General features: G+C 41.4%; 1 protein-coding gene and 1 pseudogene across 1 annotated transcript in view; both read left to right on the top strand.

The window, feature by feature from the left end:
• AOAH (acyloxyacyl hydrolase (neutrophil)) overlaps window positions 1–26,143 on the top strand; it is a 308,932-nt gene that overhangs the window by 156,502 nt on the left and 126,287 nt on the right. Inside the window, exons 11-12 of the mRNA XM_006832268.1 lie at window positions 58–106; window positions 2,093–2,187. Coding sequence (XP_006832331.1) covers window positions 58–106; window positions 2,093–2,187 — 144 coding nt within the window. The remainder of the gene's footprint in view (window positions 1–57; window positions 107–2,092; window positions 2,188–26,143) is intronic.
• Window positions 1,073–1,440, top strand: LOC102815009 (annotated as a pseudogene).

The following is a 26,143-nucleotide window of genomic DNA, read 5'->3' on the forward strand; positions in this document are numbered from 1 at the left end:
CGTGTGTTTCATAAACTTAAAAAACAAATTGTTAATCTCTTAATTTCTCCTTTAAAGGGTATTGATCCAAAAGATGGGATCCCATACGAGAAGAAATTCTGTGAAGGTATGAATTACACAATTCAGTGTGTTTATTACCATAAACTATTCTTTCCTAGTATCAGTCAAATTTAAGTGAACAGGCTGCCCAAGTGAGCAAGTGCCGGCTGCTAGGACTTACTTTAAATTGACAAATTTACATTTTTTTTCATGACAGAACAAAAAAAGACCTGAAAAAATGAAAAAGGAGGCAGAATTTACAAACGCAAAACTGAATTTAATTAACTCTTTTCGTTAGGAACTGGACATTTTAATGATTATGTTAGGAAAGACTGAAGGGTGGCTAACAGGGTAACCAAAATCTAGCACCTCTCCAAATAAGAAAACAAGTTGAAATGATAACTAGAATTTTTCATCTGACATTTTAATTTTCTTCTCAATATACTACAAGACCAGATCCCTTGAGCTGGTACTGATGGGTCCCTGTGTCAACCCAAGTAAAGATGGATGTCTTGGTGACTTGAGGGAGATCACTAAGCTATACTTTAAGGGGATTCCCAAAATAACTATGTAAAGAGCTTTGTACACTAAGTGCCCAAATGTCCCAGACATTTAGGCCATCAGTACTGTTAGGAGACACTCACTGCTACCCACACATGTCTGAAAGCATCTTCCGGGTGGTGTCCAAAGTTTTTATCAGCAGGCCATAGGGCACTTTTTGTTTAGGCAATGTTTCTCCCTCCCTGACCCCGAAGATGTCGATCGATTCTCACAGAATCTGAAGGGATTGGAAAGAGCATACATATTGGCAAATGGTTGGTGTAGGTGGGCCTTAGCAACAGATTGTTGCTTAATTTCCAAACATGCAGGACTGCATAGAGACCTTTATAGTTCCATCTCCCCATTAATCAACTGGAACCTTCCATCCACTGCTTTTGACCCATGTGGACGAAGGACTTTAAAAGACAATTCCACCTTCCTCCTTCTTCCTCTCGAGCTTCTCCCAGAGCCTTGGCACCAGAGGGAGACTGAGATGGCAGATGAGACTGCCAAGGCTCAGACTGCTCAGCCTGGGGGCAACACAATGTTTGGGAAGATCATCCTCAAGGAAATGCCAGCCAAAATCATTTTTGAGGATGACTGGTGTCTTGCTCTCCATGACATTTCCCATCAAGCACGTTTTCTGGTGATACCTAAGAAGCATCTATACCAGATTTCTGTAGCAGAAGATGATGATGACTATTTTCTCAGTCATTTAATGATTGTTGGTAAGAAATGTGCTTCTGATCTGGGTTATCGGACGGTGGTGGATGAAGGTTCACATGGAGGACAGTTGGTCCGGTCACCATTGTTCATCTTCATGTTCTTAGAGGTCGGCAGATGAATTGGCCTCCTGGTTAAGCATACTTTGGGGTTCCTTGTCTCTTCTCTAGGCCATGATCAAGTTGGCAAGTTCAAATATATTAAAACAGTACACTTATTTTTGCCTATATATGAAGAGATTAAGGAAATAATCATCATAATAATAAAAACATACATAATAAAAGATATTACTGCATGGAAACATAAAAAAGACAATTGCATCTTCAAAAAATTTAAATTGCTCCATGAGATAATTAATTCTTACAGCAAATTACAACAGAAATGGGTGTGTTTTCCAAGAAAGCAATTTCCAAGACCAAAATTTAGGGCATATTTCTGAGTCTAGATGAAGTTTAAATTTCCTTCTTCATCCATCATTCACTCAGGCTGCTGTATGGAGGTTAGTTTTGTGCTGAGCTGGGGCACATACCTGCATCTGCAGGGCTTAACCAGCAGTTCTGATGGCCCAGAAATGTCAGGCAGTTCCTAAGGCTACGGTCATTACTGGCCAGCACACAGAAAGAGGCAATGTATCACTGTTAACATGCTCTGAGTACACAATGCACACCTGGGTATCTCCTCTCAGAACTTCCCAACCTGGACACTAGGGTATCTCCTCTCAGAACTTCCCAACCCAGAAGCTCCAGGCAACTTAAGCACATAGATAACAGTGAATAAATTGTCTGCCTAGGTTCACAGCCCAGGGGAATCATTCTGCTGGGCGACTCCGCTGGGGCTCATTTCCATATCGCTCCTGAATGGATCACAGCTTCGCAGATGTCTTTGGTAAGTAATTTTGGCAGCAATCATTCTTGGATGGGCTGGCCTTTTGTTTTTGTTTCCCCTTGTTCTCTCTTTAAATGAGAAGCCAATTCAAAGCAGGTGCAAATTTTCCTCCTCAGCAAAATCTGCCCTAAAAGGTTCATCCACAGCCATTTCACTTCTAGACAAAGGATTTCTCCTCATACTTCCAAAACTCAGTTCCTCTGTTGCTACCAGTAGCTTTGAAAATCGCAGGTGGGAACAAGAATAAAATGGTGCATCCAAGAGAGTACCGAGGGCCATCAGCTGGCTTCTACATGGCGGTCAGACATGGGTGCTTTGGGCAGTCTCAAGCTTGCTTTTTGTCTGAGCAACCTAGAAGGGATGGACGGGCAAGACAGGCTGTGCAGCTCCTGGTGGCCACTGCTGTGACTCCACAGAAGAGCTTCAGGGACCAGCCCAGCCCGCCTTCCATTCCTGCTATGGGTTAATACGTACGGGTGGACTTGGCTGCGTCATGAGTCTCTGTGTTGTATAAGTGCCATCCCTCCTGTGGTCTGATGTCAATCCTCCTCTCTTTGTTGGCAAAGTGGCAGTAGCAATGGGCTCAAGCATAACAGCATTTGTGAGGCTGGGGCAGAACCAGGCGGTGTTTCACTTTGTTGTACATAGGGTCTCTATGGGACAGAACCAACTCCATGGCACCTAACAATAACATGCTATTCATGAGGTAGGATTAGAGGCAGTTATGTTAATGAGGCAAGATGCCTTCTACAGGATTCAGTTGTAGTTTTGAGTCGGTCTCTGTTAAGATATAAAAAGGGATTAAACAAACAGAGATTGAGGGACCTTGGTGTCACCAATAAGGAAGTACTGAGAGCAGAGCACATCCTTTGAAGCTGAGGTCTCTGCACTGAGATACTCCTAGAGCCAGGAGAAGATTGAGGACAAGGGCCTGGCTTCAGAGGTTTCCCTTAGAGCCAGCTCCTGGATCTGGATTTAGACTGCTTGCTTTCTAAGCTGTGAAGAAATAAATTTCTGTTTGTGACAGTCATCCACTAGTAGCATTAGATCACAAAGTTCCTGAAGAGTGTGGCAAGTCTGTCCTGGAGATATATATAGTGCACACCTTTCCTAATTAGGAATGGTTGGTGTAGGTGGGCCTCAGCTAATTAGGAAAGGTGTCACTAGGTTGTATTCTTTCACCATACTTATTCAATCTGTATGCTGAACAAATAATCAGAGAAACTAGATTATATGAAGAAGAATGGGACATCAAGATTTGAGGAAGGCTCATTAACAACCTCAAATATGTAGATGATACAACCTTTACTGAAAGTGAAGAGGACTTAAAATACTTATTGATGAAGATCAAAGAGCACAGCCTTTGGTATAGGTTGCACCTCAATATAAAGAAAACAGAAATCCTCACTACTGGACCAATAAATAACATCCATATAAATGGAGAAAAGATTGAAGTTGTCAAGGACTTAATTTTGCCTGGATCAACCATCAACATCCATGGAAGCAGCAGTCAAGAAATCAAACAATGTATTACATTGTGCAACTTTGCTTCACAAAACTTCCTGAAAGTGTTGAAGAGCAAAGATGTAAGTTTGAGGACTAAGTCGCACCTGATGCAAGCCATAGTATTTTCAGTGACCTCATATGCATGTGAAGGTTGGATGTGAATAAGGAAGACATAGAAGAATTGATGTATTTGAGTTATGGTGTTGGAGGAGAATATTAAAAGTACCATGGGCTGCCAAAAGAACAAATAGTTCTGTGTTGGAAGAAGTGCAGCCAGAGTGTTCCTTGGAAGCCAGGATGGCCAGACTTCGTCTTTCATACTTTGGACATATTATCAGGAGGGACCAGTGACTGGAGAAAGATATCATGTTTGGTAAAGTGGAGGGTCAGAGAAAAAGAGGAAGACCCCCAGCAAGATGGATTGGCAAAGTGGCAACAGTGATGGGCTCAGGCGTAGCAGTGATTGTGAGGGAGGTTGGCCCAGGACTGGGCAGTGTTTTGTTCATAGTGACTCAGGGTTGTTATGAGTTCGTGCTGACTCAATGGCACCTAACAACAATAAAATATATATGTATTACATTTAATTGAAAACATGAAGAAACATTCCTAGGTATATACCCAAAAGAATGAAAAACAGAGACTCAAGTAGGTATGTGTACACCATTCTTCATTGCTCAGCTTTGAACTGTTTTTTTCTGGTTTGACCTCCTGCTGCGAAGTTGCATTTCCACATGAGAAACATTGAATCAACATCTACATTTTAAAAGATCTCCTAAGCTATCTAAGAACCATCTGAGGAATCTTGTTAAAATGTAGAGACTGATTCAATGTAACCTGGGCTTGTTGCTGTTATGGTTGAGTGCCGACCCATAGCGACCCTGTATAGGGTTTCCAAGGAGCAGCTGGTGAGCTTGAACCACTGACTCTGCAGTTCAAAGGATTTTGCAGTCTGAGGCATTAGTCTAATAGAAATGCAAATTCTCAGCAGGGGGATCAAACCGGAAAGAACCAGTTGAATGAACCAATTTGAAGTTCACTGCAACACTCTTCACAGTAGCCAAAAGATGAAAACAAGATTAGTGTCTATCATCAGATGAATGGATAAACAAAATATGCTGTAGTCATACACAAAAATGGAGCTGGTTCTGACTCTTGGCAACCCCATGTGTTTCAGAGTAGAACTGCTCCATAGAATTGGCTTGGCTTGGCTTCCATCTTTACAGAACTAGCTAGCCAGACTTTCCTGTCATGATATCACTGGGTGGGTTTAAACTGCCAACCTTTTAAATAGCAGCTGAGTGCAAACTGTCCCACCCCGCCATAAACAAAAATGAAGTTCTGATGCATATGACGACATGCATCCACCTTCAAAACTTTATGCTAAGTTTAAATAGTCAACCACACAAGGATAAACATTATATGACACCCACTTAACATGAAATATCTAGAATAGACAAACACATAGTGGCTAAAGCTGAATAGTGGTGACCAGGAGCTGGGAGGAAGAATGAGTGGAGATTCATTCTGCATAAGGGGTAGAGAGTTCCTGTTTGGGGTGATGAAAAGGCTTTGGTCATGGTGGCAAAGCCCAGGGAATGTAATTAATGTCACTGAATTGTACACGCCAAAATGGTTACAATGGCAAATGTTATATGTATTTTACCTCAATTAAAAAATGAAAAACAAAGCACAAAGATAGCCATGAGGCAAAGTTACAAACACAGAAAGACTCAGAGAAGGCAAGGCCGGGAAAACCAACGTTTACTGGCTTCAGATCAGAGAGATTTCCATGTGTTACTCATCAATATGGGATAGAAATATGATCATGACTCTTTGTATTCCCAGTTCATCACTTGAGCACGCACGTGCCAGGTTACTAAGAGGCCCATTATCTTCCTTCTGAATTGTGCAAACACCTGGGGAATGAATGATGCAGTAAGAAGGTGGAGGTACAGGGAAGTGTCATCTGAGCATCACACACAAGTTGTTGTTCCAGGCCAGCCGTGCAACTGGCAGGCCAAATACAAAATGAAAATACATGAAAGGCAGGGGTAAAGTTACCTTGCAGGTACTAAAAATATAAGACTTTTTCCTTTCTTGTGCAATCTCTCTCATGGTGTTTATTATTTGCTATGTAATGGCATTCTAAAAGCAATAATTAAATTTTTAAATGAATTTTAAGTTCGTGTTTAAATTGTGCAATGCGAATCAGGCTGCTAATCTCACGGTCAGCAGTTCGAAACTAGCAGCTGTTCCATAGGAGAAAGATGAGGCTTTCTGCTCCTGTAAAGATTTACAGCCTTGAAAACCCTGTATAGGGTTGCTCTGTGTCAGAACCGACTCCACAGCACATAACAACAACAACAATTTTAAATGCAAGCATAAGAACACTTCATTCATATCTGGAATCCCCCAAATTACAAAATTGTCCATAGTAGTTCGTGCCTGGAGGGTGCTTTGTGCTGGTCAGAAACAAAGACAAGCTAGACTGAAGAAGGTTGGAGGAAGAAGAGAGGGACAGGTAAAGGAATATCAGGGACAAATGAAGACCCTCACAAGCACTTGGACTCTATACTGAGACCTTCTGGACTCTGCCTCCACCAGCCACCACATTTATGCTCTTTGAGGCTGGCAGGGATCTAGCCAGCATCTCCTGTAACCACATGTGGCAGAAAGTTGGTTCCCAAGGGTTTCTAAACCTCTGTACTGGGAAATGTGAGGTGCCTGGTTCAGGTATGGGATTTACCTCCATCGACCACCTAACAGGTACTGCTGTCTCCACACTGATCACAGCCCTCCCTCCCATGCTCCTGGCTGGAGAATGCAGTGAGTAGCCAAAAACCTGTTTCTGGGAGGCAGCAAGAAGGAGCAGAGAACTTTGTGAACCGAGGCTTCAGTTCCTCCACATATACCCTAACGTGCACTCACATACACAAACACTATTGTTCCATTGAACTTCACTCACATAACACAAATATACAAGATGGGACAACGGAGCATTAATCCAAGAGTAGAGTCTTTCTGAGAGCTGAGGTTGTACCTGCATGAAGCCAAGCTCTCCCCATTTCTGACTCTACAGTTCCAGCTATCCGTAGTTGTCATTTCTAGAAGACACTTAGCTTCAAATGATGGCAGAACAAGTGTGGAGCATTATCAAAACAGACTCCCTGTCCATCTGATGAAGAGACGGAACCCAGCCCAGTGGACAGGAAACTTTGTCCTGCAACCATGCTGAGTAATTCCTGTTTCTTCTCCTAGAAAGTTGAAGCTCTGTTCCAAAGAAAGAAAACTACAGAAAATATCAACTTTCCTAGACCCCTTGTTCCCAGACTAAAGGAACTCAACACGAACCCAGACACACTCTGATTGAACCTTTCCCAACCCCCCAAAACCTACAAACCTCCTTCTGTAAGGATGAGTAAGGGAAACCACCACTGTCAGTTTGTTATATTGTGGTGGCTTGCGTGTTGCTGTGATTCTTGAAGCTATGCCACTGGTATTTTATATACCAGCAGGGTCAACCATGGAGGACAAGTATGAGCTTCTGGATGAAGACAGAGTAGGAGGAAGGAGAGACAGACTACTTCTGAATGTTTAGTCACTGAAAACCTTATGGATAGCAGTGGAACACTGTCAGATAGCACCAGAATACCGGTTATTGAAACATGATGAAAAGCACCAGAATATTGTCAGATACGGTGCCAGGAGTCCTGGGTGGTGCTGTGGGTTGATGCGCTGGACTGCAAAGTCGGTTTGAACCACAAGGTTGGCAGCTCAAGCTCACCAGCTGCTCCTTGGAAGTCCTATACAGTGTCGCTATGAGTTGGAACCAACTCCACGGCACTTAACAACAACAATAGTGCCAGATGATGGGCCCCTCAGGTTGGAGGGCACTCAAAATATGACTGGGGAAGAGTTGCCCCCTCAAGGTAGAGTTAACCAGGATGATATAAATGGATCTTCATTTGGATCTTCATCTGGATCTTCATTTGCTGATGGGGCGCAACTCAAAATGAAGACAAACAGCTGTAAACATCCATTAATAATCAAAACATGGACTGTATAAATTATGAATCTAGGAAAATTGAAAATTGTGAAAATGAAAAGGAACACATAAACATCGATGTCCTAGGCATTGGTGAGATGAAGTGGACTGGTATTGGCCATTTTGAATCTGACAATCACATGATTTACTATGCTAGGAATGGCAAATTGAAGAGGAATGGTATCATATTCATCTCAAAAAGAACATATCAAGATCTAACTTGAAGTACAACGCTGTCTGTGATAGGATAATATCCATATGCCTATAAGGAAGACCAGTTAATACCACTATTATTCAAACTTAAGCACCAACTACTAAAGCCAGTGATGATAAAATTAAAGAATTCTATCAACTTCTTCAGTCTGAAATTGATCAAACATGCAACTAAGATGTATTGATAATTATTGATGATTGAAATGCAAAGGTTGGGGCAAAAAAGGAAGGATCAGTAGTTGGAAAATACAGACTGTAATAGAACTGATACTGGAGATCGAATGATAGAATTTTGTAAAATCAATGATTCTTCATTGCAAATACCTTTTTAAACAACATAAAAGACCACTACACACATGGACCTCACCACATGGATTACATAGAAATGAAATTGACTACATCTGTGACGAAGTTCTGGTGTGGCGCTGTGGGCTAATGCATCAGACTGCAAAGTCGTTTGAACTGGTGGTTCAAGCTCACCAGCTGCTCCTTGGAAACCCTATACAGGGTCCCTAGGGGTCAGAATCAACTCGACGGCACTTACCAACAACAACAACATCTGTAAAAAGAGAAGGTGGAAAAGCTCTATATCAGCCAAAATGAGAACAGGGGCAGACTGTGGAGCAGACCATTAACTGCTCATATATAAATTCAGACTGAAGCTGAAGGAAATGAAAACAAGTCCACGGGAGCCAAAATATGACCCTTGAACATATCCCACATGAATTTAGAGGGTAGGTCCTGGAGTTTCATTAGGAAATCCAGAGAAAATGAAACATATCAGGCAAAGAGGAACCAATGAACAAAGAAATAATAAAAGAGCATATTTCTGAGCTGAGGAAATCTTTATTCTCAGTCTAAAATCCCCACACAGCACCAGGCCAAAGTATGGGGCAGATTCTTTCTGAACCACGTCCAGCCTTTTCTTTTTCATCCTAAGGATTAAAGAAAAATCTTAGACTCATTCTACCCAACAAACCAACCAACACTGAAGGTACAGTGAGACCAGTCCAATATGTAGCAATTCCAGGGCATGTTACAGAGTACAGAGTTACTTGCTCCATAATCATTTTCTCAGCTCTAATCTTTATGGAAGACTTCTGGGGTGGCGCTGTTGGATCAGCACTGAACTTCAAACCACAAGGTTGAATGTTCAAACACACTAGTTGCTCCTCGGAAACTCCATATAGGGTTGCTGTGAGTCGGAACTGGTTCAACAACATTCAACAACAACAATCTTTATAGAAGTAGGCCATCAGAACAACTTGTGGAAAAATCCATTTGGCATCAAACTTATCCTCAGCGCTAAATTTCAGAAGACAGCAGAAGAGCTTCAACAGAGTTTTGAGGAGATTATGTCAAAAAATTGTTCTCTCTGCCATGCTATGTTTTCTCACAACTAAGATCACCAGGAATGATGTCTTAATCATTCAAAGAGTCAGAAAGCCTATGAGCAGTGCCTCTGAAGAAAGGCCTGGCAATCTTCTTCCATAAAAATTACAACCAAGGAAGCTTGATGGAGCTTTATGAAGGCTTCTACCCTATCATACACGTGGTTACCGTGAGCAGCCAGATTCAGCTCTGTAGAATATCAATAAGAAGATACAATTTAATTTTTTAATGACCAAGAATATAACCCATACATTTAAAAATTGTTTCAACCTCAACAGCAGTAATCAAAGAAACTCACATTATATATATGTATATATATACAATATCATTTATCATCCATCACACAAAGATTAAAAAAGATAAAGGCCCATTTTAGCAGACTATGGTAACACAGCCATATTCGTTTACCTCCAGTGAGAGTTTAAATTGCTAGAACTTATCTGCAAAGCAACTTATTCCGGGCCATTGAATCAGTTCTGACTCACAGCAATTCTGTATAGAGTTTCTGAGAAGCAGTTGGTGGATTTGAACTTACAGCCTTTTGGTTAGCAGTCCAGTACTTTTCTTACAGTGCCACAGTGTACTTTTCCTACAGGACCCCAACCTAGCACTATGTATAAAGAAAATTTAAGTTGTTTATGGTTGTGACCAGTAACTCCACACCTAGGCATTAATCTTTGAAAATGGTTATTTGCTCAAGAATATATGGACATGAGTATTCATCAAAGAGGTTAGCTCATTTATGTGAGAAAAAAAGGAGAAAATAAAATTTAAATATTAAAATAGGTTACAGATATTAAACAAAATATACCTATATAATGAAAAACCTATGCATACAGTGAGAAATTACACAATTGTATCACAAGCATATTCATACATAGTATAGGATCCCTGGTACTATAGTAGGCTAAACATTGGGTTACTAACAGAGAGGTCAGCAGCTTGAACCCACCGCCACTCAGCAGCAGAAAGATGATGCTTTCCCCTCTCATAAAGATTCATAGCCTCAAAAACTTGATACAGGGTTCTATACTGCACACAGCAGCAGTAACAAATGACCAAGAGGCAGTTGTTTGAACAGAACAAGGGGATATTGAATGGTTTAAAATCAGGAAAGGTATGTGCCTGGGCTGTATTCTTTCACCATGCTTATACAATCTGGCTAAGCAAAGAAGCCAGTAAACTGGAATATATGAAGAAGAACATGGCATCAGGAATGGAGGAAGACTCAATAACAACCTGTAATATGCAGATAATACAACCTTGCTTGCTGAAAGTGAAGAGGGCTTGAAAACTTACTGATGAAGATCAAAGACTACATTCTTCAGTATGGATTCCATCTCAATGTAAAGAAAACAAAATTCCTCAAAACTGGAACAATAAATAACATCATGATAAATGGAGAAAAGATTGAAGTGGTCAAAAATTTCATTTTGCTTAGATCCATGTTCAACACTCATGGAAGTAGTAGTCAAGAAATCAAACTACATATTGCATTAGCCAAATCTGCTGTACTAGACCTCTTTCAAGTGTTCAAGAGGAAAGTGTGAGAAGTTTGAGGACTAAGGAGCACCTGACCCAAGTCATTGTATTTTCATGTGACAATTGGACAATGAATAAAGAAGACCACAGAAGAATTGATGCATTTGAATTATGGTATTGAAGTAGAATATTAAAAGTGGACTGCTAGAAGAACAAATCAATCTGTGTTGGAAGAAGTACAGCCAGAATGTTCCTTAGAAGCCAGGGTAGCTAGACTTCATCTCATACTTCAGACATGTTATCAGGACAGACACATTCCCTGGTGAAGGACATCATGCTTGGTAAAGTGGAGTCCATGAAAAAGAGGAAGACACCCAACAAGATGGATTGGCACAGTTGCAGCAGCAATGGGCTCAAGCATAGCAATTGTGAGGATGGTGTAGGACTGGGCAGTGTTTTGGTCTGTTGTGTATAGGGTCACTATGAGCCAGAGTTACCTTGATGGTGGTTATGATTTGTAATAACATACATATTATAGGCATATTTATTAGCAAGATATGCTTATGATAATTTGTTATGAGGCGAATGTGAGAATGGTAAGAAATGTAAGAATTAGTAAAAATGGCTGAACTCTACTCTTTCTCTGTCTCCTTTACAGGAAGAACCTTTCTTGGGCATTGCCCCAGATGTTTCTTGACATTTCTTAGCAGGAGACTTTCAGCTCTTACAAAGAGTTAAAGTCTTAGAAATCGTATACAGGGTCACTATGAGTCAGAATCAACTCAACAGTACTTAACAGCAACAACAACATCCTGGTGTGGCATTGTAGGATAAGCACTGGGCTGTTAACCGGAAGGTTGGCAGTTCAAACCCACCAATTGCTCCTGAAAAATCCTATTCAAGGTCCCTATGACTCAGAATCCCACTCGAAGGCACTTAGCAACGATATTTGCAACAATGAATTGATTGAAATACTGCAGATTTGCATTTGTTTATGAGTCTGGTTTATTCTCTCCTCTCACTTTTTGGTAGTAAATAATTTTGAGATGAGATTGAGAATGGCACTGATGATGTAGGACTGATAAGAAACACAATTCAGGAATAATGATAATTGAGACTCACTAACCTTGGGACTAAGGTGCGCCTGACCCAAGCCATGGTATTTTCAATAACGTCATATGCATGCGAAAGCTGTACAGTGAATAAGAAAGACCGCAGAAGAATTGATGCTTTTGAGTTATGGTGCTGGAGGAGAATATTGAAAGTGCCATGGGCTGACAAAAGAACCAATAGATCCATTTTGGAAGTAGTACAGTCAGAGTGCACCTTGGAGACCAGGATGGCCAAACTTCATCTCTCATACTTGGAACATATTGTCAGGAGGGACCAGTCACTGGAGAAGGATATCATGTTTGGTAAGGTGGAGGGTCAGAGAAAAAGAGGAAGACCTCCAACGAGATAAATTGGCCAAATGGCAGCATCGATGGACTCAAGCGTGGCAACAGTAGTGAGGTTGGCCCAGGATCAGGGAGTGTTTCGTCCTGCTGTACATAAGGTCACTATGCGTAGGTACCAACTACATGGCACCTAAAAACAAACATCAACCTCAACAGTCCTGGTATGGTGCTGTAGGATAAGCACTGGACTCTTAGGTCAGTTTGCACTTCAAAGTAGGTGATTCAAACTCACCAGCTGCTCTTTAGAAACCCTAAGGGTTTCTAAGAGTCACTAAGGGTCACTGACTCAATGGCACTTAGCAACGACAACAATCTCATCAGTACGGCAATAATGTTAGGATGGCAGACAACCCTACAGTTTAATGTCATTTTGTTATCAGTTTTAAGTCTCTTGTGTGCCAGGGTTCTTACGATGCCTGTACAGGTTAATACTCCTCTCGAATTTAAAAATTAGCACAACTGACCCCAGCCTAGTTATACTTCATATGAGACACCATTTGGTAAGAATGGAAATTGGGACAAGAAGAATAAAAGAGAGAGATTTTATTTATAATAATGACATTGAAAATGAAGGTTTATCACCAAGTTATTGTCAAAAGAATACTGCACCAAAGCACCCCAAAAATCAGTGACTTAAAACCACCACCATTTCTTCTCACTCAGGAATCTGTGGGTTGGCTTGGATTCAGCTGACCTAGACAGGTCGCTGTAGGTCTTGGCTCCAAGCAGTGGATTTGGGTTGGGGTCTGCTTCACACATCCCTCACTTTCTTGGACAAACAACTTTTCCAGGACCTGGTCTTCTCAAGGTGGTGGCAGAAGTGCAAGAGGGCAAGTCCTCCTACACAAGCATATTTGCAGTAGTATTTCATCTACCATCAGCCCACGGGTCAGAACAAGTCACATGACCAGGCACAAGCTCAGTGGGGATGGAAGTGAAAGAGGGGAGAGTAAATATTTGATTTATTGCTTTTACCTAGTTAATAAAGTTGAACATGTAATAAAGAAAAATAAGAAAATAGACAAATTATTAGAAATCATATAAATCCCCTTTAATACTATGACCAAACGAGTTTATTTTGACAATTTGGATTGCCAGATTTGTTTTGAAACATTCTTTTGTTGAAAAAGGAAGAAGTAAAATCAATATTAGACTCAATTTTGAGAAGTTAAAAAAAATAATACCTCTATCCTAATTTTCCTCAGATTTTTCTATGCTTTTCCAACACTCCATACCCATTCTGTATATCATATGTGTGCATGTGTGTATAGTTGTGTTGTTAGGTGTCATCAAGTTAGTTCCAACTGATAGTAACCCTATGAACAGCAAAATGCAACACGACTGAGTCCAGTGCCATTTTCACATTGTTCTGATGTTTGAGCCAACTGGTGCAGCCATTGTGCCGAACCATCTTGCTGAAGGTCTCCCTCTTTTTCACTGACCCTCTACTTTACCAAGCACAATGTCTTTCCCCAGGGATTGGTCCCTTCTGGTAACATGTCCAAAGCACATGAGACACTCATTATGTATAGTCACGGCACTAACAAGTATGCAATTGTATATCCTCTTTATTAATGAGTAACTATCATAATCATTTGTCCACACTGATAGTCTTTATACGTATCATTTTTATTTTGGTGATCAATAATCTCCATTTTAGTGGACATGCTATAATCCCCCACACCATCCACCTACTACTAGATATTAAGTTGTTTTATTGCTTCATTGTTTTTTGGCTACTATGGATTATGCTCCTTTTTAAAAGCTTCAAATTTGTAAAAGATCATTTTAATAGAATCTCCTCATTTGTATGGGGAGCCAGCCAAGGTATGAAGGCCTAGCAGATATCCATTTGTTGTTGTTAAGTGCCTTCGAGTTGGTTCTCACTCATAGAGACCCTATAAAAAGGTTTCTGAGGAGCAGCTGATAGATTTGAACCGCCGGTCTTGAGGTACAAACCATAAGGTACAAGCTCAATGGCTCATGCTTCTGTTTAATGCATTGTGGTAAGCAGCTAAAACAGAGTATCATCTCTATCTTAAGCTAAAATTCTAGGCTCACATCTCAGCAGGATCAGCAGATGAGCACTATTCTTGCATTAATTAATTCAATAAATAATAAACCAGGCTTACTGTGTGCCAAGCCTCGTGACAGGTGCTAATGACTCAGAGGTGAAAAGTATGGCTAGGTCCCAGGACCTCATAGAGTGTTTGGCCTGCTGGAAGGATGCAGATGAGCAATTCTACAGTGGTTAGAGCTGTGATGAGGACACACCACTCAAACTGGGGGGAAGGCTGCCTGAAGGGTGCTGGCCATGGTGACCATGTGCCGTCAAGCAGGTTCCGACTCAGTGATCTTGTGAAGGATTTCCACTTGACCACCAGGGCTCCTTTTCCTGAAGGGAAAGATGGGTAAATCTAAAGCAGAAGAGAGAATCAGAGGCTCTCAGTCTTAGCACCCTGAGGACAGAGTGAAGAGAACTTTTAAGTTTGAGAAGTCAGAAAGGTCAGCCTTCTAGAGGAGTTCTGTGTGGCTGAACTGAAGTATGTCAAAGACAAAGTGGGGACCATAAGAAGAGACACTAGAGAGCCACCTAGGAGAAGAATCTAAAGGGTTTTGGAGTCATCTTAGATAATCTAGAGTTTATCTTGATGGCAATAAGGGTTGTGGGTGCATTGAAGGGTTTAAAACTGGAAAATGACAGCTGCCAGTTTTTAATTTTAGAGTACTCATTCTTGTTTCAGTGGGTAGGATGGATTAGATGTGAGTCATGGGGGATCCAGCAATAAGAGCAGCTAGGACTTTAAAAGTGTGGGAATGATAACAACTAGAAAAGTGGCAATGGAGAAGATAACACTAGAAAAGTGGCAATGGAGAAGACATGGGCAAACTCACAAGTTATGCAGAATTAACATTGACCTCATATTTTTCTCACAGTCTTTTTGTCCTGTGCACTTTGGGTACTATTTGTTTAATGTGCTAATTAAAGTCTAGAACACCTGCAAGGTAATAGACACTCAATGGGTGTTAATTCTCTTCTTTCTGTGGTTCTTCAATTTGAGCAATCTGAGTGGTACTTGACAGGAGTAGCATCACTGAGTAGCCAAAACTTTTTGACCTAAAGCCCATTTGCACTCTTTAAAACAAGAATGGGGAACATCTGGCCCATGGGCCGTATGTTGTTGTTGTTAGGTGCCATCAGGTCAGTACCAAGTCATAGCAACCTTATACACAGCAGAACGAAACACTGCCTGATCCTGGGCCAACCTCACTACTGTTGCCACGCTTGAATCCATCAATGCTGCCACTTTGCCAATCCATCTCGTTGGGGGTCTTCCTCTTTTTCTCTGACCCTCCACCTTACCAAACATGATATTCTTCTCCAGCGACTGGTCCCTCCTGACAATATGTCCGAAGTATGAGAGACGAAGTTTGGCTATCTTGGCCTCCACGGAGCACTCTGTCTGCACTTCTTCCAAAATAGATCTATTGGTTCTTTTGGCAGCCCATGGCACTTTCAGTATTCTCCTCCAACACCATAACTCAAAGGCATCAATTCTTCTATGATCTTCCTTATTCACTGTCCAGCTTTTGCATGCATATGAGGTTATTGAAAATACCATGTTTGGGTAAGGCGCACCTTAGTCCTCAAGCTGACATCTTTACTCTTCAACACTTTAAAAAGGTCTTGTGCAGCAGATTTGCCTCATGCTGTATAAGGACCATGAAATCATTTGGTCTGGCCCTGCTGAGGCAAACACAGTTCTAGCCATCACATTAGGGGTGAGTTCATTAAATGTTTGACCAAATATAGCAGGCTAATTTTTTTAATTGCTAATTTTGTATGGCCTGTGAGTGACGTTATAAATTTTGGCAGAGAAACGTTTCCCTACCGCTGCTTTAAAAGCACACAACTTTGGAACGGCCATGTTCTGTATGTGTAGACACATGGACAGAGACCAGGCTGAATGGGTGTGGGAGGAAGAGTGGGATATATATATATATATGTTTGTGTATGCATATATGTATATGTTGTTGTTGTTAAGTGCTGTCGAGTCAATTCCGACCCATAGCAACCCTGTATAGGGTTTCCAAGGAGCAGCTGGTGAGCTTGAACCACCAATCTTACAGTTCAAATATACTCCACAAATATCTAAGAGTTTGAACCAGGATATTTGTACACGGGTAACCACAGAGAGGAAACGGGACAGCTATTGTTGCATGGAAGGGATTGCAATCATTGAGATGAAACCAAGTGTATGATTTGTTGGATGTAAACTGATGATCTGGTCTATATAGCTTCACTTAATTCACAATTTCAAAAACAAAAAAAAGAAAGAAAAAACACTGAGAAGTGCAAAGAGCTTCTGCTTATATGAATTTTATCTGTCAATAATTATCATAATGGAAATGGAAATTGAGAACAATTTCAAATATTAATCAATTCATTTAAAATAACAAGAAACCTATCCTATGTTGTTGTTGTTGTTAAGTGCTGTCTTGTCACTTCCGACTCATAGTGACTTGTATAGGATTTCCAAGGAACAGCTGGTGAGCCTGAACTGCTAAGCTTGCGGTTCAAACCGACCTTGCAGTCCAGGATGCCACAATGCCACAGAAGGACTCCTATATTAGCAAATTGTTTTAATGAACAATAACTATATTTTCAAAAAAGGAAAATTAGCAGGAAGAGTGGTGTTGCTTTTGGGCAACTGTCTTCAGTATTTGGCTTACTAGAAGACTGAATGTGCTTCACTGACTCATAGCGACCCAAGGAGTGACTGGTGGGTTTAAACTGCCAATCTTGTTGTTAGCAGTCCAGTGCTTATCCTACAGTTCCACCATAGCAGGACTCTTCCATGTATGTAGCGTCTTGAAAACTCCACAGCATCTTTGAAAGTGAATTAGAATCAAAAAGGCGAATAAAGTCTTGGTATTATGATGAAAAGAATGACCTTATAGGTCCCCTGTAAGAGCCTCAGGAACCTTCCAGGGGCCCCAGACCACACTTTGAAAACCACAGTTATGGAAATTTTTCATTGCCTTAAATGTCTAAATTTTGAGAGTTACAGAATTCTATTTGTAACTCTATTGACAAAAACAGATGTTTCAATGTGCCTAGAGGATATTGCTTTGTAGTTTTCAATATTCTTCACTCTGCAAATGCTTGATAGGCTACAATTCCATTATCTTTTCATTGTACTTTTCCATAAAACTTTTGGAAGCCCCTCATATATAGGAAATGGGAAGAAAAGACTCTTAGTAAAACTCTTCCAGCCCTCTTCTCTCTACTATTTTCTCTGGCCCATTTCATTTTACCATTTGAGATAGTTGTAGTGATGCTACCAAATGGTAAGGACCCCCAACCTTCTGGCTAATTCAATAGTTGAAACTATTTTAGACTAAAGTCTTAGATATCTTGTGCTGCTCTAACAGAAATACCACAGGTAGGTGACGACGCAAACAAATTTATATTCTCACCATTTAGAAGGCTCAAAGTCCAGTGCAGGGTTGATTCTAGGCTGTGGCTCTCTTTTTCTACAGGCTCTAAGGAAAGGTCCTTATTCCTAGATGATCATCACATGACATGACATCTATCTGTCCCCATCGTTGATTGTTTCATTTCTTTGATATCTCAAAAGAGATTGACACAAGGTACACCCTACACTAATTGTGCTTCACTAACATAATGAAGACAAACCCATCCAAAAAGGAATTATAACCACATGGTGCATGCTGCTATTGCAGCTGTGTGCCCTCCAATTCGTTCCGACTCATAGTGACCATGTATAGGTTTCCAAGACTGTGAATCTTTACAGAAGCAGGAATCCTCATCTTTCTCCTCCCTCAAGCAGCTGGTGAATTTCAACTGCTGATCTTACCTTAAGAGCCCAAAGGTAATCCATTATGCCACCAAGGCTCACTGGATAGGATTTACAGTCTCTGTTGTTGTAGTTAAGTATGGGTAGAGTTGGGTCCAACTCAGAGCAACCTGTGTAGGGTTTCTGAGGTTGCAAATCTTTACAGCAACAGAAAGCTTAGTCTTTATCCCATGGAGCAGCTGGTGGGTTCAAACTACTGACCTTGTGGTTCAAAGTCCAGTGCTTATCCTACAGAGCCAGTTCAATCCATAACAATTAGGTTTCTTTCAGAACCAGCATTTAGGGAATTAGCTACACAGCTGCTAAAATTTAATATGAGGGGGTTCCAAAACTTCCTGGAAAAATGTTATTAAAAGATAATGGAATTTTTCTACAAGCTTTTTGAAGGCCCCTTGGAACTGAATGCATAGGTATTAACACAAAAGGGGGAATGTTGAAGCGGTCAGAGATAAATCAGGAATCAAGTACTATCTCTAAAACTGGGGGGATTTCCAAACTAAGAAGATGAGAAATTACCAAAACCTAGAGCAAGGGGTGTCCTGCAAGTGGTGCTCACACCTTTGTGGTTGTTCATCAAGTTGGTTCTGAACCATAGAAACCCTGCATAGGGTTTCCGAGGAGCGACTGATGAGCTTGAACAGCCGACCTTATGGTTCAAACCAGTTTTGCATTCCAGTGCTTTAACCACAGTGCCACAAGTAGCACAATTTGTACTAAAAAGATCACACAAACTGGGGTGGGGAGATGCAAAAATCTGGAACTAGAAGTCTCAAAGGATGCTGGACACTAGAACCAGAACTACACTCTGAAGTTGGGGGAAGTGGACCTCAACTGGAAACTCAAAAATAGTCCTTCTCTCATACCTCTCCAGGGCACTTAACAACAACTCATACTCCTGCTTTCTGCTTTCCCACTTGTGCCTCCCATGGGCCCAGGCCATGCCGCAAAGGCGTCTGGGAAATGTAGTGTACAGACTCCTCCTTCGTATCACAGAGTAGAAAATAAAAGAGGGACATTGGAGGGGGGAGATGATAGGTTTTTACCTGGCACAGACAACTTGAGCTTTTTTAGATCATGTTTGGAGTCAATTGGAGTCGCTCCTGGACATCTTCAAAGGGCACTGAAGAGCAACAGAAGTTGTTAGGTGGCTAAAGGCAGGGTCACGTGACTGAGGAACAGCTATCAGAAGCACGCACTAGTTACCCAACCTTGTGAGTCCTGCGGCAATCCGAGGCCTGATTGGCTGTCTGCACAAAGTCAGCACAATTATAGTCTCATTTCTTGCTGTCTTATTACCTTGGGACATTCCTGATTTCCTGTGTGCCAAATGACAGGTCCTTCCTTCCTTGACTGCCTTTCGTAATCCTTCCAAAAATGACCAGAAGAGCACACACAAGTACAGATTACCACCGTAATCATTCAAAATTAGGCCATGCCAACTTCCTCTGTCCTGTTCCAAGGGACAGAGGTTGTGAGTTTAGGTTGTATTTAAGCACTAACTGCAAGACTGGGCAGTATCAGATAGCTCCTGACCCCACCCTGTAATCCCTGTGAGAACTCTTATTCTGCACCAAAAGCAACTATAAGAAGGCCCTTTATTCCAAAGTAAACATTAGGCTGTGCGTCTCTCTCTGGTCTGGCTGTGGGAATAAATATCAATTAAGACTGCTTAGAAATGCCAAGTGTGTATAGTTCTCATTCCTTAACTATTCCAGGTAACTGAACACATTGTGTGGGAATGACCATTAAAGACCAGTTGTTATCAGGTTGACTACAACTCATGGTCATCCCCTGCCTGTCTGAGTAGAATTGTGCCACCAGATAGGGTTATCAATCACGGCTTCAAAGAAGTTCATTCAGGCTCGGGTCCCTACTTAAAATTTGTAGGGTTTTTTTGTTTTTGTTTTCTATCCCAGATATACTGAATCAGAATTTATATTGTAACAAGATACCAGGTGATTCTCTTATAAGCTTGTGTATTCTTATGGAGATCTTTTTACAGTGTAGATTCTGACTCAGTATATCTGGGATTGAAAAAGAAAAACCTATTTCTCAATAGGGAACACAGTGGCTTCATAGGATAAGCACTGGACTGCAAACCACAAGGTTGGTAGTTCAAGCACATCAGCTGCTCCATGGGAGAAAGATGAGACTTGCTGCTCTGGCAAAGATTTACAAACCTTAGAAACCACATAAAGGATCTCTGTAAGTCAAAAGTGACTTGATGGCACTTACCAACAACAATTCTTAGCAATAGCATGAACTTGTTTGAATCCACAACATCATCATAAATGGAGAAAAGATTGAAGTAGTCAAAGACATCATTTTGCTTAGATCTATAATCGACACTCATGGAAGCAGCAGTCAAGAACTCAAACCATGGATTGCATGAGGCAAATCTGCTGCAGAAAACCTCTTTAAAGTGTTCAAGAACAAATATATCAGTTTGAGGGCTTAGGTGCACCTGACCCACGCCATGGTATTTTCAATAACTTCATATGCATTTGAAAGTTGGATTATGAATAAGGAAGACTACAGAAGAATTGATGTATTTGAGTTATGGTATTGGAGGAGAATATTTAAAGTACTATGGACTGCCGAAGAACATATAAATCTGTCTTGAAATAAATTCAACCAGAAATCCTTAGAAGCCAGGATGGCCAGACTTCATCTCTAATACTTCAGATATATCATCAGTAAGGACCAGTCTCTGGAGAAGAACAATATGGGTGGTAAAGTGGAGGATCCGCAAAAGAGAGGAAGACCCCTATGAGATGGATGAACACTGTGGCAGCAACAGTTGGTTTAAACGTAACAACAATTGTGAGGTTGGCGCAGGACCTGGCAGTGTTTCATTCTGTTGTGCTGAGGGTGGCTATGAGTCAAAACTGACTTTACGGCACTTCACGACAGCAACAAACAAAAGCTCCGGTTTCAGTGGCTGGGTTGTTTGGACATAGATCTCCAGGGATTTCTTATGAGGACCTTTGGAGGGACATAAACTTCCAACCTATGGTTAGAAGTCAAGCATGATAACTTTACACCATTCTGATGCAAAAAAAGATAGTGTGATTAAAAAACACAAAGTAAAAGTATTTATTGTTTCCTAAGGTGCTCTGGTAGCGTAGTGGTTACAAATCAGGCTGCTAATCTCACAGTCAGGAGTTTGAAATTACCAGCTGTTGTGGAAGAAAGATGAGACTTCCTGCTCCCAAAGAGATTTACAGCCTTGGAAAATCTGTACAGGGTTGCTATGGGAAAATCTGTACAGGGTTGCTATGGGAAAATCTGTACAGGGTTGCTATGGGAAAACCTGTACAGGGTTGCTTTGGGAAAATCTGTACAGAGCTGCTATGGGAAAACCTGTACAGGGCTGCTATGGGAAAACCTGTACAGGGTTGCTATGGGAAAACCTGTACAGGGTTGCTATGGGAAAACCTGTACAGGGTTGCTATGGGTCCACTTGACAGCACTTAGCAACAACAACAACAATAGAAAATTCTGCCCTTTATAAGGCAACTTAACTTACAAGGTAGAAAACATTACTGCAGAACCATATCGCCGCACCCCAACTACATCCACTGAAAAGGAATCCCCAGTCTTGAATCTTTTTCCACAGCAATCCCAGCAGAATGTAAGCCTTTCCTTCTCTCTTGCCCATGTCATCCTCTAGGTAAGCAGTGTGGCCCCCTAGAGGCCTGTTTACAGCTAATTAGATCAGGAGTATGTTCATCTGGAAAGATGTTTGTAGTTCAATAAAGAGAGTATGGAGAATCCTGGTGGTTCCATTGAAACAAAGGGTTCCAGAGCCTCGTTCTGCTGGGAGCAGAAGAGATATGTGGGTGCTCTCCCTTCATTAGCACGCTTCATTTCTCTCTAAGATATCAAACCTTAGCAGTCAAGTTCAAATCAAACTAGCCACATCCCATGAAAGACCTCAACTTAGAAAGATCTGAACGAAAAACAAAAAGCAAATCTGAAAACATTTTCACATTTTTGTTTTTTTGACATTCAAAGAAAAAAAAATTTCTCTGCTTGAGTTGTTTTGCTGAAAAAGAAGTGGCAGAGGGTGGAGAGAGCCTCCTCAAGGCCAGCGATGGAGTCTGCCTCCTGCTTCTTCCCCCATCTGCTTGAAAATTATTTCCAAAATATTAAATGCTGCTTTTCACTGAACCAGAATTGCATGGTGGGATAGGGCTGGGGACAGGAGGGAGTTGGTTCTGAAATACAATATCCTAAATGTTTATTTTTCTAGTGAAGACAGTTGTCTGTCCTATTATAAAATCTTAGCACAACCCCTGTCAGGCTGTTGTCTGTAGGGCAAATAGGCACAGATTGAATTTCGTGCTGTGTCAAGGGCAAAATGAATCCTTAATCTGGCTACAGAAAATGCGTATTTACCCGAGAGCAAAGCAGCTCTGTTCTTTCAAGTCCATATGTGTTTCATTTCTCTGTTTGAGACGGTTTTGTGTATTCAGTTTGGCTAGTCTTGATTAGCCCTCAGGTGGCCTGGGCAGTATGAAAGTCCTCACCTCAACTCTCACGAAGTGACCCTGCGTCCTCTGCCCTGGATTTATCTGTGCGCATAAAGCTTCCATTAAGCATAAATACAGATCTCATGACACATATAAAATATGAAAATTCTGCTGCCTTAGCTGCATGTCAACTCCAGAAATATTTAAGGGTTAGAATACTTTGATCATTACTGTGTTTTAAGATGAGGAGAGGCTTGTTTTGGGGTAAAACTGTACAAAATTGCATTTCATGCTCTTCAGACATCATTGGACTGACAGATTAACGACACCCAACAGCGAGAGGAGAAGCCTCACAGTGGTCACTTCTCATTTACTCTGTTAGATAAAGGGAGTTGCGTTGGATTTCTTTCTCTGACAGCATGAACCCTTTTCTTTGACAGTGACCAGACCATAAAAGATTGAATGTGTTTGTGTTCCTTTTCAGTCTTTAGGCACAAAAGCCAAATGGCAATTACCTTAAGTTCTGCTCAGTCTAATGCCCTTCTCTCCCTACTCAAGATGAGCATCAGGGGCCCCTACGTATCTGTAAAGTAGGATGTACTTGCAGACTCCTTCTTCAGAAAGTATCAGTAATCTTACTACTAGTCCTCATGGTCACCTGAGAGAAGGAAATAGACAGGCACTCACTGTTGTGAAAAACTACTAGAGGAAATTATTTTTTTGCTTCATACATCTGGAAGCCATTTATAATTCTTCAGCCCACATGCCAGCTCTGCCAGCACATTAGATACCTGCAGAGGGGGTGTCAGGAGCCAGTACACACCTGTGCTATCCAGAGTGTGACTCAGACTGCACTCCATTGTCTTGTCCTCTGGTTAATTGTATCTGACACTTTGTTTCACTCCCTTTCACTCCCCTCAAGTTCGTTAGCCGTAAAATGAGTTTCAGGGGAGTAATTCATCAGAGAGGGAAAACAGAATCTCAAGTCAGTTGAAAAGTGGAAAAAGAAAATTCTGGCATTTAAAAAGATTTGGGGATGGCTAGAATTGATTGCAATACATCATTCATTCATTCATTGGTTCATTCAGCTATAACTTAATTTTTTCCTATCCCGCTCATGGAAACTAGGGGCAGAAATTACCCAGTCCAACCATAGCCAAATGCTTGGGATCAAGACTCTTCCATATGGGGATATTCTACCCAAGGCAATGGTTGGGGGATTGGTTAGAGAAATGAGCTAAGCCATGAGCAAAGCTAATCAAGGCTTCCAACTGGTTCATTCTGGTTCCATGCCCTGATGAGAATTTTGCATTTCCACCCCAGATAAATGAGCCAGAATTTACATCTTAACAAGGTTCTCAAAAGAAAAACCTTGTTGTTGTTGTTAAGTGCCATCATTGAGTTGATTCCGGCCCATAGGGACCCTGTATAGGGTTTCCAAGGAGCAGCTGGTGAGCTTGAACCACCGACCTTGCAGTTCAAAGGGCTTTGCAGTCTGGCACATTAACCCACAGCGCCACACCAGGACTTCTAAGAAGCACCTAGGGACCTATAAAAATCAACTGGGGATCTTGCTAAAATGTAGATTCTGATTCAGGATGTCTGGGTGGTGGTGGTTGTTGTTGAGTGCTGTTGAACCAGTTCTAACTCACAGCGACCCTGTATAGGGTTTCTGAGGAGTGGCTGGTGAGTTTGAACCACCATCCTTGCTGTCCAAACCGACCTTGTGATCCAGTGCTTATCTTATAGGACTCTATATCTGGGGGGTGGAAAGACAAAGTTTCAGCAAGGACCCAAATCTGAATGAACCTATTCAAAGCTCTGGCCATATTTCCTAGGAAAATCAAGGGGGACATGTTTGAAATATAAGATTGGAAGAGTCCAAAGGCAGAAACTGAGGGCAACATAACCAAGCCAAGAGCTTGGATTGATAAAGAGATTAAAAGAAGGTAGAGCAAGAAACAGTAGAGAAGTCCTAGCCTCATGTGACCAAAATACATTTGAAACCAGCAAGAATGACGCCTGAATCAGCCCTTCTTATACAATCAAAGTCACTGCCATCAAATCCACCCACACGCCAACCCAATGCACAATGGAATCAAATGCCCTGCTCCAGCCCCACACTTCGTAGGGTTTTCAGAAGTTATGTTTTCCCTCATACCCAAAGGAGGCAGTCCAGAGCTGATAGGACAGTTTGGCCAACTTCAACATGCAGCTTCCAAAGTGACTACTCGTGTGCTTGTCAGCTCCCAGCTTGTGGAAGAGAAATACGGCCAAGTAAAGACACACACATCTCTTGGGAAAACCTGATCCTGAGATAGCATGGTTCACTTTCTGAAACTTCCAATTGTCCACACAGTAGTCACGTGGCCACACCAAGATGCTACAGTGACTGGGCAGCACAGTGCAGAGCTGTGCAGTGCCGAAGAAACACTGTGGCAGTTGTATTACTAAAGACAGAGACAATATTAATTCTTCAAGGCCAGAACCAACAATGCTTTGTGACAAGTTTTTCCTAGCAGCAAAGGAAGGAGAAGGGGCAGAAGATGAGAGCCTTTGGTCTGAGTCAGATGGTAGGGTGTGAGTGTCCCTGGACTGGCCTGCTAAGTAGGTCAGCCTCTCTCTGGCTTCTCACAGTTCTCACTTTCGCAGCTTCAGAACTGAGGATCTTGAGCATCTTCCAATGTCAAATTCTGGATGTTGCCTCTCAAAAAGGAAAATTTATCCACACATCATACAAATGGCAGGCCAGTTTCTTTAGAATTAAATGACCGTGTTGCCAAACCAAAACAAGGATTTGCTGCTTCTCACGGTAGTCAATCACAGAGATGGGGAGAAATCCAATCCAAGCTTTATTAACAGAACACCAGCAGTCTAGAGGACAGAGAGAATAGTTTCTCAAGACTGTCTTATCCATTATGAAGAGCAGGCACATTATATAGGGTAAGTTACATTTGGATGTACACTTAATCTATTTTAACATCAAGATAGCATTTTTTGGAAAAAGAAACAATAAAGCAATAAACTTCTTCAAACATTCTCCCTGTAGGGAAAAGAAAACAATCAAGCAATAATCCTTCTCAAATATACCACCTTTTAGGATCCAATTGCTCAATTCCGGAGATAACTATCTGGGTGGGATTAAGCACATCCTGTTCTCCTTTTAGGACCATGAGGTTATCTCTGCTAATTTTTAAACTAAGTTCCCCATTTGCAAGGTCTTCATTTATCAAGACCTAATGACTAAACCTCGTCTGTCAGTTTGTCATACTGTGGTGGATTGTGAGTTGCTGTGATTCTGAAACCTATGCCACCAGTATTTTAAATACCAACAGGGTCACACATGGTGGACAGGTTTCAGATGAGCTTCCAGACAAACACAGACTAGGAAGAAGGAGTGATGAACTACTGCCGAATATTTAGTCACTGAAAACCTTATGAATAGCAGAGAAACACTGTCAGATATAGTGCCAGAAAATGAGCCCCTCAGGTTGGAAGGCACTC

The sequence above is a fragment of the Chrysochloris asiatica genome, unplaced genomic scaffold (assembly GCF_000296735.1).
Source record: "Chrysochloris asiatica unplaced genomic scaffold, ChrAsi1.0 scaffold00006, whole genome shotgun sequence".
Classification (NCBI taxonomy): Eukaryota; Metazoa; Chordata; class Mammalia; order Afrosoricida; family Chrysochloridae; genus Chrysochloris; species Chrysochloris asiatica.